Raw genomic sequence first — 13,858 nt, forward strand, 5'->3', positions numbered from 1 at the left:
GAGAGATGAAACTGTTTTTCTTGATTTGTAGTATAAATCATACCTATACATCTATGGGAATTATAATGATAAAAACTGAATTTAAATAATGGTAAATAATATTTCATCATCTGAATAAAATGTTTTTATTCAAATATCACACTTCCCATGACTACCTCTATGAGGTCTTCTACTATTTCTTAAATTTTACACTAGTTGCTCCTCATAGTGAAATTAATTTTTTTTACCATAGCCTAACTAAAATTAAAATACGTTTGTACGATATTCTTATATCATCACCATAGAATCAAATAATATGTTCTTGGGTCACATTCAAAAGATAAATTACCTTTAACATTACAGAAATACTCAATAGATATATGAATAGGAAGGAATAAAAAAAGAGGAAATAAGGATGGAAAGAAGAAAGACAAAAAGGAAGATCAGAAAAGAAAAAGGGATAAATGGAGGGATGATAAGAATTTATGAGACACATACAAACTTTTTTGCCAGGTTTATCTCCTGTTCTGACTGTTCATCTTTGTAATATAAATTTTTAGGGGGCATTGTAATGTAAAAATTTCACAAATATGGCCACATATAGTTCACCTTAAACAGGCACATTTATATTTTTCCTCTGACATATTACCTGTTGGCTCATTGCTGGGTGGTAGACTTTAGAACAAACATCTGAGCAACTCTTCTGCGGATCTCCCTGGTCTTCACACCATAGACAATGGGGTTGAGGGCAGGGGGCACAAGCAGATAGATGGTGGACAAGAGGATGTGGACATAGGGTAATACATGACCAAAACGGTGACTGAAGAAGGAAAAAAAAGCAAGGATATAAAACTCCAGGAAGACAACGATATGAGCAGTACACGTGTTGAATGCTTTGATTCGTGCCTCTTTCTGGGGAAGATGAAAAACAGCTTGAAAAATCAGAATGTAGGAGATGAAGACAAAGATCATGTCAAAACCTAGAATTGCAAAAGCCACAAAGAGCCCATATGATTTGTTAATACGGACATCTTCTGCAGCCAACTTGACTACAGCCATGTGCTCACAGTAAGAATGGACAATAACCAGAGAGTGGAAAAAATTCAGTCTTTTGAGTAGAATGGGTAAAATACCAACAAGCACTGTTGCCCGAATTGCCACCATCAGCACCACTCGAGTTAGAAAGAAAGGTGTGAGAATGGATGTGTGGCGCAAAGGATTACAGATGGCAACATAGCGGTCAAAGGCCATGGCCAATAGGATGCCAGACTCCATGCCCTGCAAGGCGTGAATGAAGAAGAGCTGGGTGAGGCAAGCATCAAAGGCCATGGAGTAAGAATCAAACCAGAAGATGGCCAACATCTTAGGAGCAATGGCCACACAGAGACCCAGGTCAGTTGCTGACAGTACTGCCAGGAAGATGTACATTGGTTGGTGCAGACTGCGTTCTATAGGGATAATGATTAGCAAGAAGGTGTTCCCCAGGAGAGCCACCAGACATACACCAAGGAAAGGAAATCCAATCCAAAACTGCACATGCTGTAGTCCAGGGATACCAATCAGAATCACTGTCTTTGGGTTCAGATATGACATGTTGGTGGATCCCATGGGGCTGCTAAGTCTTCTAATCATCATTTATTGTCTTACCTATCAGAGAAAAATCATGAATGGGAAGGAAGAAGGTCACTCTTTTATATTTCCTCTAGGAATAGGATAAATATGGATGAAAATGCCAACAAGTGACTTTAAATCTTTGAGCATTAACTTAGGTCAATATTAGAATAGTGTTCTTGGATATTGTTTTAAAAAGCCAATGTGTATGGTATGTGCATGAATAAATGTATCACACTGAAACCCATTATTCTTCATAATTAATATGCATTAATAAAAAGCCAATGTGATATTTGTGGCTGAGGAATGTGATTCAGTGTTCATCCCCTGGAAAGTGTCTAAATGAAAATTATGATTCAAAAATAATTGATTCTACTAGGCTTTGTAGTCTTCTCAAAATGTCACAAAGGCAATTATAAATTTTTTTCCATATCCATCTCCAAACTCCAGACATATATCATATTAAGTTAAATCCCCTTGCAACCTTTGAATTTGTAGTATAGATTCTCAGTCTCATAACATTATTCCATCCACTCACAGCTCAGAATCTTCAGGTAGTCTTAGCCTTGCCCAATTTTCCCATGTTCTCTAGATTAGGGTGAACAATACCTTCTCCCACATTTTAGGAATTGCTTCTCAGATCAGGAAACAGAATATTGTTCTTTCAACAATATTGAATGTTTACCTACATGTATGTCAATTCTCCAGGCTCTTGTAGGCATTATGCAGGAGTTATTCTTTTACTAGTAGCTGTTGAGCATGTTCCAGTCACTGAGTTAATTCCAGTTCATGAATGTAAGCAGAATAAGGTGGGAGGTGAAGTCCATATTCACAGATCTTAGAGGAGATAGCAAGTTGAAGAGATTGATAAGAAATCTATTGAATAAAAAAAGTATCATAAATTAGGATAAGATGTAGCTTGTCAGGGACTAGAAGGAAATTCTCCTTCAAAAAATAGCCTGACAGCCCCCTGGGAGACATCCTGCCTGGGAGACATCCTGCAGCTACCTATCTCCCTGGAACATCCTGCGGTTATCAGGATCATCAGACATCTTGCAGCTGGCAGTTTTACCACCCACATCCAGCAATTGCTGATTAGAGAGCTTCCCCATCCCCAGCATATAAATACCCCTGTGTGGACAATAAAAGTTTGCAGCTTGATCAGAACTCCTGTCTTGCTGTCATCCTTTCGTGTCTCCTGTCTCTTGTCCCTTCATTCCTGCCCATCTAGGTTCGCTGCCCACGTTGATGTGTCCTGCCGGACGGGACAATAGCTCACAAAAGCTAGCCTGTTGGATAACCTCATAGCTTAAGTATTTTGATATTACTGTTCCTTGGATGAATAAAGAATGGTGCTCTGCTGTTTATAATGGAGCTCAACCTAATTTAGGTTCCTCTTTTTATTTTATTTTTACCAGTTAACAGTGAATATAATTTGTTTGGGTACTGGGGATTGAACTCAGGGGCACTCAACCACTTTGCCACTTTGAATATATTGTCCCACTTCACACCTGCCCAAATATCTGATATTTTATAATTTTCTTGTTCTCTTTCTTTTGAAAATTCCTAACTAAAATTTAAAGCAACCTTATATAACCTCTCATTTAATTTTTGCATTAACCATTTCACAAGCTGAAAATCATACAAACATCTTATTCCATCTTCTTTTTGATGTATCATAACAAGATATATTGATTGAATAGGGAGTATCACTCTAAATAGGATTTTATGTATTTTTATTAAAAGAAATCTAAAGAGGTTACTTATGTAAAATTTTGGAAAATAATAGAACAAGTTACAGTAAGTAGGAATACATACATGAGTATAATAACGAACTCCCCAACATTAAAAATATAAAATGTTTTTGTAGTTGATGGAGAGTAGGAGGTCCTGCTAACTGAACTCTGTATTTGTAAACATCAGATATAAAACATTCTAAATTTTGTTAGAAGAAATTTCTGTTGACGCCCATTATGACTGGAGGTTAAGTCTAAGAAGTGGTGAATTCCTAAATGTTATTGTTGATAACAATGAGCACATCTTATTTAAATGGCATGAGCTGCTAAAGGCAAATCCTAGTGGAGCTACAGAAAGAAAATATATCTGAAATCATTGTGTATAAGTTGCCTGATAAGCTAGGAATAAAGGTCAAAATTAGCTCCAGGCTTGCATAACACACAATAGTGTAACAATCACATTAATTTTTTTTCTGTAAGTGTTATATGTAAAATTATGGGACATGCATTTAGAAATATAAATTACAATCCAATCACAGATCTACATAAATGGGGGGCTAAATCACTTAACTCATGGATTACTGGGAGGACTAAATGAGCTGTTCATGAGAGTCTGAGAACAACTTATGGGAAAGTATAACATCCAATATCTGACAGGTAATTCTTGCCAAACCTGTGGAGAACTTTTATGAAGACAAACAGGCACTGATATCTTCTTGAAGAAATGTAGAATAAAATACATAAATGAGGCAATTTTCTCAAGAAAACATTATATAAGTACCATTAGAAGATTAATTTTCTGGAGCTTCAGGTTACTGTGATTGGTCAGTCATATAAGCAGAATACACAATTACTTTTGCTTATTTAGTTTTTTTATGTGGTTCTGGGGAAGGAACCCAGTGCCTCAGGCATGCTAGGCAAGTATTCTACCACTGAGCTGCTACCCCAGCCCCACATGATTACTTTTTTAACACAAAAATGACATCCCATTTATATGTATTCCTTGATAAAAATCAATAAATTACACTTATTTAAACTAGCTTTGGGCACATCACCTGAGAAATATACATTTCCTTTTAAAGTTTTACTAGGTAGATGGGAACTACATGAATAGGAACACACACTTTTAAAAAAAAACATTAAAATGTTTATGGGACAGCAAAGGGATTCATTGTGTGCCTCTTAGCTTTATATGATAATGGGATCAGAAAATGTCATTTTCTCTGAATGGAGAAAGGAATAGAAAGGAGAAAAGAATAGAAACATTTCTTACATAAGAGAGGGCAAAGCATAGGACACGAGAACACAAGAAACAAAATTAGGAGATTTTAATATCCATGATACAGAAAAGATTGGCTTTCAGGGGATGGGAGCTGAACTGTGGTCATTGAGGCCCAAGGAACAAAGCTATCAATGACAAAAGGATGCTTCATCTCTTCATATTGTTCGATTTCAAACTACACACACACACACACACACACACACACGCACGTCCCAAACCACAGACTGTCTTTTCATATTTGAAAAATATTAGTAAATTTAGAACTACTTAGTAGGTGAAAAATAGAAGAGGATCCTGAAAATCTTATTCTCATCTTACTTTTGCTACTAATTGAGGGGAGCATGTCCATTTCTTCACATGCAGTTAGAAAGATGTTATTAAATCACCTTTCTATCTCTTCCACCTTTAAATGACAAGAATTTGGTCTCTCTCACATATTGTTGATAAAACAAAGGAGCAAAAAAATTGAGGCCAGATAGAGAAAATAATTATGCCAAAAGCAAGTTTGTTACTGAGAGATAGAGGATTAAGATAACCTGGTTTGGTATTTTTTCTTCATCCTCTTAAAATTTGCTATAATTAGAAATCCTCAGCTAAGTATAGGTATAACACGTGGAGAAGAAACTTACCCAGAAAAACAGCTTCCTAGCTGGAAAGTAAGAACAATGGATGGAACATATCTTTTCTGACAGGTCATGGATATAGAAAGGTATTAATATCTAAGTGTCTTTCATCATCTGCTTTTAACTTTTTTTTTTTTTTTTTTTTTGCTTTGCTTTGAATCTATTTGATCCCAGGTTAATGCTGTAGATCTGGCCTCTGGAGGGGTCATTACACTTATGAAAATCATTTGTGCTTTGCAAAAGTATATTCATTACTTGAAAGTAGACAGAAAGTACTGTTACCTCATGAGAAGTTGTTTCCAGGGATAGCAAGGAAATATTTACAATATGATGGATCTGAGATCATTTAACATGTGGAAAAAGAAAATCTGAGAAATGGAGAATTCGTAGACTGGAAAAACAACAACAAAAAAAACAGTCCTTTTTTTCCCCCCAATTTTCTGACTTAAGAATAATTTTATAGCTTAAGGAAACAAAAATAATACCATTTGTGTTTGTAAATATGTTGTTATAACTGTGATTTACACAGCTACAACTACTACTATTGCAATTAATATAACTATTACTAATAAAAATCACCAAAATCATTGTAGTGCTTTTCAAAATTGTAGCATTTCAAAAATAATGACGTTTTCACTATTTTATCTCCTTAGCAGAATGAATGTACCCACTCTCTGCTTTTATTTCATTTTGATATCACTTGGTACCCCATCCCTAGTAATATTTATAAAATCTTACAGAGAAAAGTTATGCAATTATAATATCAAAATATTCTTCTCAATATCTCTATGTGATGAATTTCATACAATCTTGAATATTTCAAGTATAATACTGGTATTCCAAATGCAAAATCATTGTAGTACATTTCTTTGCCATTGAATGCCATTAATTGTATGCAATATTGAAGCCAGAATTAGACAGGCAGTCAGGGTAGATAGGTAAATGGAGTCAGGTCAGATCAAGGAGGCCAATTTTGAGTGAGTCTGGAAAGTTGGAGTCTGTCCCCTGAGGGATTGAAATGTTAATTCCTTCAGGGCCCTTCCTTCACCCTTATCAAGAACCTGGCCCTGCTCCAACCTGTTGCCAAGGTAACCTGTCCCAGGAATTTCCCCTCCCCACAGGGAGCTGTAAGGTTGTTAATGTGTACTTAGCTACTTCATCCTGCCCTTCCCCCTTCAGCCCACCTGTTTCCCACCTTTTGGCCACACCACCCAGCATTCCTGGGCCTAGTCATGTATGCAGGAAGGAGAAAGATAAGGGGGAAAAGGCAGGAGAACAAAGGAAGCCTGGGACATATAAAAAGGGCAGAACACCTCACTTCTGGGGATACCAGGGTACCAGCTATGGCCCCCTTTTCCCTCCTGGGCGAAGTCTATGTTACCCCTATTAAAATAAACCCTGCTTTTTATACTTGCCTCGGCGTGCTTCTCTAATGTTCAGACTTGTGGGGAAGCAGAACTTGTCACCCATAACCGGCAGTCTCACTGGGACAAATAGTCTTTTTCAATGTTTCTGTTATGGCAGCTCTGATTCTGGGATTACCTTTATTTGACATATATAGCAATAAGAACATTTTACATCTAAAGTTTAAAGCATATAGCAATAATACAAAACTATATTTTTGTTGACCTAATAGATTCAGAACCAGAACATCTCAACAGTACTACTTTATTCACTATGCATTAGTAGATCTTGGCCTAACAGAAGAACCAGCCTCCCCCTCACATTCCACCCCTTCTCGCCTTTTCAAAGTTGTAAGGTTATGGACTTATTTAAAGACCTCATGATTTAAATTATTTCAAATGCAATAATATATACTATAATGTCAGGTCAGTGGCAGTGACTTAGGAACAAAGCACCAAGCAGCCCAGAACCGCTGGTCAATCCTGGATCTCAGCCAGTTGCCCCATCAACTCCAGTGGGACAAGGGACTCTAAAAACCTCTTTTCCTGTCCCAAGCCCTCCCTTCCAGCATAAGCTCCATAAAATTCCAGTCTGGTGGAGCCCCCACAAGGTTTCTCCCCAGACCCTCTTCCTCTGGGCTCTGTCATTAAAGCCTGGTTCAGTGGCCTTTTAAAATCTGCCACCTTTTGGTTGCCACCATTGCCTGACCTTGCATATAATAGGAAATATTATGACCTGGTAATCCTCTTATTAGAGTGTTCTTGCTAACTAATGTTCACTCAGTGCCCAACCTGCCCACAGACTCTCTCCATATCAAAACCCATCTCTTATTGTGGTTGATATGAAATCAGTTCATTTGGTGTTCAGGATTACTCCCTTTGGACCCAGGCAAACCTAGGTTAATGTTTTCACTCTCCTATTTAATAATGACCTTAGAGAAATCATTCCCTTAGCTTAATTTTATTTATCCACAGAAGTTGAAAAAGTGATAGTATCAACCTGCATCACTCTATTGGTAATTAAAAAAAAAAATGTTGCATATCAGGTACCTAAACAATGTCCTAACACCGGATCTCTACTAACAATTGCTGGAATAATGAGCCATTAGTATTATGGCTGTGGTTCTTTGCACTAATATTTGTTTACTAAATAAAATGTAACATTTTACTAATAGTATAGACAAGAAATTCATTATCCATGAAGGGACATGTAAATCAAGTCCCCATCATTTAGTCTAAGTTGAAGGTTAGCAAATTCATCCAATTAGATGAGGAGTCTGTTTTAAGGCATATTCAATATATTCTAGGCCCTCATAGCATATTTAATTAGGTAACAGAAGTAAAAACCTTTAGGATTACTTTAAGGATACCCACTAGGGAAAGTCATTTTTTCTGGGGGAAATTTACAAATAACTTGAATTTTATCCTGAAACATGGAATGTATAGAATGGAATTGGCTTCATCAAACAAAATGGAATTCTGTAACTCAAATTTGCTTTTTTAAAAAAATAACTGAGACTATAAAAACATTGTCATCTTTATAGAATATGAATACTGAACATAGATGCATACACAAGTAGAGCAAGTGTGGCAACTCAGAGTGCAGAGCCAACCCCAAAGCCTTCCAGCTGATCAGAAAAGCAACTGTTTCCAGGAGAACACCTGATGACTACCATACTCATCTGTCAGGTACAGTCCATAGATCTGGACACTTGTCACTCACCACGGCCCACGTCTGCAGTGAAAGTGCACTTCTTGCAGTGTCTCTTTCTGCAGGGTCAGGCTGGCCTTTGTGCTCAGGATCCCTGCTTTTATGCCTGTCAGGAGGATCACTATGACAAGGAGGTAACTCCCTGGAGAAGAACAGCCTGGCTCAATCTGTTCAGGAACTGAAAGCATCTGAGAGCTTGGGTCAAGCAATCTGATCCCTGTTGGTTCAAAGCTATATCTAAGGAACCAGGAATCCCTGTTGAATGTTTTCTCATAGGCACACCAACTTTTTATGTGGTTCATTTTAACATTTTTATCTTCATTAACTCTATTTTAATCATGTTTTCTTCTTTTGCATTTGGAATCTACACTTTTTTTCAAATATGTCCTTTCATTCACTTTTCTAACAATAGCTATGCTCATTGCTTTTTAAAATTCTATTTTTAATTATATAATAGCATGTAGACTCCTAGAATTGTCTTAACACATAATTGTTTTTATTATAGTCTATTTCTACATTAAGTCATAAGTAGTAGGGATATTAAAGAAATTGCCCAGGAACTTAGTAATTTATTTCAAATTCTGTTACACAACAGGTATATGGCTATGTGTAAGTTGCTTAAATTCTGAAGCTTAACTTACTATGAAGTGTGAACTATGTAAAGGACCAAATGTACTTCTTAAATATTGTAGGTGGTTAAGAAATATTAGATGATAATTTTAGCAGTATTATTACTTTTTGTTCCATACTATTTATATGCTTAAATCATATGAAACTGAGGTGCTTCTTTTTTTAAAGACTTAAAACATAATTCAATAAGTTGATGCTATATTACTGCTCCATTTCTCAAAAAAACTTCAACTTTAAGGTCTCAAAAACAAATCAAACATGGTACACCAATAAAAAAATGTACAGCATAACTACCTAAAGTAGGCAAGACTAAGCGTTACTGTCAGACCAACAGCACCTAGCAACTCTATTCCCAAGATTATACTAGGCTTATCAAGAAAAGCTGTGAATAGCAACATCACAGAAACAAAAGGGTCACTTTCAGTTTTTTTTACCCAAGAAAAAGATGAAGGTAAGTTAACACAATATTCTTTTAAAAGCTACACTAAAATGAAAAGTTCTAAGAGAAAATGTCTTCCTTAGGACATGAAGGGGTAATATATAGGATATAACAGAACTTTCTGTATATTACTGTGACCTTTTTAGACATTTTCCTGAATTCTCACCTGGGAACAAATGAAGCAATGGTCACTGGGGGATGTTTTGATTTTGTGCAACATGTGGCAGTATCTCTGTGTTTGAGGGGTATAAGGATGAGAAAGCAAATAAAACACGATGGGAAAAAATAAAAAAGAATGGAATGATCAAGATTAATGGGGCTCTAACTGGATCTATTTTGCTATGGGTCCCCAGTTCTTCAACAATCACATTTGAGATTTTAGGCATGTTCCACATAGAATCAATTAAGCAATATGCCAACCAGAACTGGTTTGTTAAATACCAGCCCCCCAACACACTTACCTCTGCCTCCAGGATACTCCCTAGAGTAGTACAGGCAGGGAAGACCTAACTATAGAGAAGAACCTCTAACACTTTTCCAGGGTAGAATTCTAGCTAGTCCAAAAAGGGTCCTTCTTTTAAGTTTTGGGAAATTACATGCTGCAAATTTATCAGTATTGGCAATGTTTATTTGGAGCAAATTCAGCTCCGGGAGCTGCATGGTTGAATGAAGGAAGGATCCCACCAATTGCCCTGATTCCTTCTATCTTGGCAGCTTGGCCAAAGCGTTCAGTTGTTGGTGGGATCAATTCCAAAGTTCCATCTGGCATCATAGTGACAGGTTCTGGAAGAGCTGGAGAACCTGCTGGCACAGGAGCAGGGGAATGGTGCCTCTATAATTTATGCCCGTTTCACCTCCCATAGCCATCTGGCACATCCTTAACTCTTGCTTTTTCACATCAGGGAAGGTCACCTTGAATCCTTCCTGGTGTCACCACATCATCTATTCTTGTTGCCACTGCGTTTCTTCCTCAGGGCTGTGCTCCTTCTCCTGCCAGGTGATCCAGTTGCTTTCTTTTTTTGCACTTCTTGGTTGTATAGCTCTTCCATTCTTCAAAATTCTTCTTGGTGCCTCATCAAATCCTGCCTCATTAGCATGACCTGGTGCTCATGACAAGCAGGCTCCATCTCCATTTCCAGCTTCTCATAAGCCTCCTTGAGGTACCCCTGGTCCTGCGGCTATTTCTCCATCTCAAAGAGTGCCTTCCAATGCATAGCATACTCATGCTTAAAGGAACCAGGCTATGCAAATCTGGGTGGTTGCTCTCGCTCCTTGTGAAATTGCTGTTTTTTTTTTTTTTTATAACAGGCTTCTCTGGAAGCCCTTCTTCATCATCTAACTGGACCATTAGCTCCACAGTCACAGGCTGAAGAAATGTGGTTATCAGGAAAGACCCTTCACTACATCTTCCAGAGCTTTCCGAGCAGCTGGCTTTCCTGAGAACTCACAATGCCTTTTTCTGAGGGTCTTCCTTGGTCATCCACAATGACTCCAGATATCTCCAGCTGGCTAAACAACAGAAAAGCTTCTTCTAGCAGTTGGTTAAACATGTACTGAGAAAGATTTTGAACTGTGAGGATGCACTATGGTGGGCAAAACACACACACAACTGCTTCCCACAGAGTGGCATACTGCCCAGCTCTACTTTGGCAATTTCTGCAAGGGTTCATGTTTCCAAGGGGATAAAGCCAAATATTTATCCTTATGAATGAAAACTTTGTCTGCCTTCCCATATTTCTCAAATAGTTTCATCATTTACTCCTCTTCCTCATTTATTCCTCACTGATGTCACGAGGGAGATTACCCACAAAGAGACAACTAAGTTAGGTGAAGACCTTCTCTTCTGGTTTCCTAAAATTCTTCAATTCAATAGTCAAGACTACATTTTGGCTGCTGGCATGATGCCCATTTGCAGGTATTGGTGGTGGCTATGGCTGCTGCTGTTGCTGCTGGTGGTGATGCTGAAGATGTTTCCTTACAGTATGGTTCAGTTTCTCCAGATTAAAGGTTGTATCACTCTGCATTTTTGCACTCCTATACACACAGTCCTCTCCTTAGAGTAAAGGCGATCAAGGTGCTTTCTCTTATTCTTATCTTATTTAAAGAGTCAAAATGCTTTACTAGTAGTGCCTTATACCCATTAAGTATATGTAAAGTTTATGCACATATTTTTGTTCCATAGTTTTAAAAGTGTGTTCAAGTTGTATATTTTTATTTACTCAGATGGGTACACAGTTTGTAGTCTCATTTTAAAATGCTACTTGATACAATATTAATGTTAACATACACTATTAGTACAATGTGCATCGAAATAATTTTCCACCGACCAAGTCTACCAATGCATGGACATATCATATTGTATGTTTTTTCCTATTTACAGATGTATTAAATGTTTTTTTTTTTAAATGAAAATACAGCTAAAATCATGGGGATTCCTCAAACAAATAGGAATGGAACCATCATATGACCCACCTCTCCCACTCCTTTGTACATATCCCAAAGATCCATAATGAGCCTACTGCGAGGATGCAAGCACATCAATGTTTATAGCAGTACAATTTACAATAGCAAAGCTATGAAACCAGCCCAGGTGCCCATAAGCAGATGAACAGATAAAGAAAATGTGGCACATATATGCACAATGGAGTTTCACTTAGCCATAAAGAAGTATGAAATTATGGCATTTGCTGGTAAATGGATGGAACTAGAGAACATCATACTGAGTGAAGTAAGCCAGACCCAGACAGTAAAGGGTTAAATGTTTTCTCTTATATGCAGAAGATAAAACAGAATAAGGGGGAAAAAAGGAAGAGAGAGGAGGGAAATAGAAAGAGAGAGAGAGAGAGAGAAAGTAAGCAGGCATGAGAGTGGGGAGATCCCATGAAAACAGAAGAGAGACTACTGGAGTAGAAAAAGGGTATTGGGAGGGAGGCAGGAGGGATGGGAAAAGGGAATGAATCTGATCAAAGTTTTCTTAGTACATATATGAACATACCACCTTGAATCTCACCTTCATTTATATCCACAAGGCATTAATTAAGAAAAAAACTATAAGTGAATGGCAGAAAAATCAATAAAGAGAAGAGAACAGGGGTAGGGAGGAGGGAAAGGAAAGGGGAAGTACTGAGGATTGAATTGGAGAAAATTACATCCCATGCTTGTATCATTATCTCAAAATGAACCTTAATATTATGTATATCTATAGTGAAATAATAAAAAAATGAAGAAGAGAAAATGCAGCCAGAGAAAATCTGAGCCCAAGTGTCTTTTGTTTCTGTGCTTTTTTGTTTTTGTTTTAGTTAATATTGTCATCTTATTGATGTTATTCACTAGCTATGGAAATTAGTTTTATGTTTTTATTTCTTTTCTTTTCCACTGTTCTTACTCACTTTCAGATTCTGTCACCGCAAGCCAACCCATATAGGAAAGATGTTATCCTGAAATGAACTGGAAACAATGAAAAACCAGTCTGTGCCTTTGTACTTTATACAAAATCTACCTTTGTTAGCGTAATAGTGTTCACAGGTGGAAAAAGGAGCTTAAGACCCATTTGTGCAGCCACCTGGCCATATGTAGCTTCTATATTTTCACCTCCTCTATATACTTTATTCTATGCCATATCGTTGCCTCAGTTTCCTACTGCTGTAAAACACGTTAATAAGTAGTACTTCTTATTGCAGTTGTAAGAACTTGATGATTAGCTATATATTCTATAAATGTGAATATTATTATGCTATTCACTTTTGTCAACTTCATGTGTTTTACATGTAGAAATGATTTTATTTATCATATAGTTGACATGCCTACATTAAATGCTTATTTTTTGAGATTTTTTTCTCACTAGTGTAAGTGAAAAAAAAATGTAAATCGGCATATAGGATACAATCTTCCCCCAGATATCCTAATTTTTACAATTTTGAGAATAGAGAATAAGGTCCACATTTCCCCCTACTTAAGCCTCTTAATATCTGAAATACAAATATCAAAATGTATTTCTGAAATTTCAAATTGCCCTCTTCGGATGCTTAGTTTTGATGACATAAATAAAAGAGTTCATAATAAGTAGTATAACAACATATAATTTGGCAGGAAAAATGTGGATATAAGAGGAACATTTCAGGCCATGAAGGAGAAAAATGCTAGTATAGAGAAAGCCAGTATGATGCAGACCTGGGAGCCACAGGTGCTCAGTGCCTCTGGAAGGTAGGCAGGAGAGAGTATGAGGATCTGGACATAGGAGAACATAATGGCTTTCTGTTAAAACAGATTAGAAATGGCACATATGCCAAGTTGATGTTAACTTTGATGCATTCACAGCACAGGTGGGCAATGTCTATGTGCTTATGGTATGTGTGAGCAATGATTTGATGTCCACAGAAGTGAAGTTTTCAAATGAGCAGAACAAAGGGAACTTCAATGGATAAGGGCCTCAGGAGAATAACAA

The 13,858-nt window shown here is 37.1% G+C and overlaps 1 protein-coding gene and 1 pseudogene across 1 annotated transcript; both read right to left on the reverse strand.

Moving 5' to 3' along the window:
* Positions 1–636: 636 nt before the first annotated feature.
* Positions 637–1,593, reverse strand: LOC114098580 (olfactory receptor 52A5-like). The gene has a single exon (XM_027942822.1). It carries the CDS (start codon positions 1,585–1,587, stop codon positions 637–639), a length of 951 nt encoding a protein of 316 aa, XP_027798623.1. The 5' UTR covers positions 1,588–1,593.
* Positions 1,594–10,024: 8,431 nt separating this feature from the next.
* On the reverse strand, positions 10,025–11,169 carry LOC114098296 (non-POU domain-containing octamer-binding protein pseudogene; annotated as a pseudogene).
* Between the last annotated feature and the right edge of the window lie 2,689 nt (positions 11,170–13,858).

The sequence above is a fragment of the Marmota flaviventris genome, chromosome 9 (genome assembly GCF_047511675.1).
Source record: "Marmota flaviventris isolate mMarFla1 chromosome 9, mMarFla1.hap1, whole genome shotgun sequence".
NCBI classification, from domain to species: Eukaryota; Metazoa; Chordata; class Mammalia; order Rodentia; family Sciuridae; genus Marmota; species Marmota flaviventris.

Coding starts and splice junctions, on each gene's coding strand:
- LOC114098580 (XM_027942822.1), bottom strand. CDS start 1,587: ATGGGATCCACCAACATGTCATATCTGAACCCAAAGACAGTGATTCTG.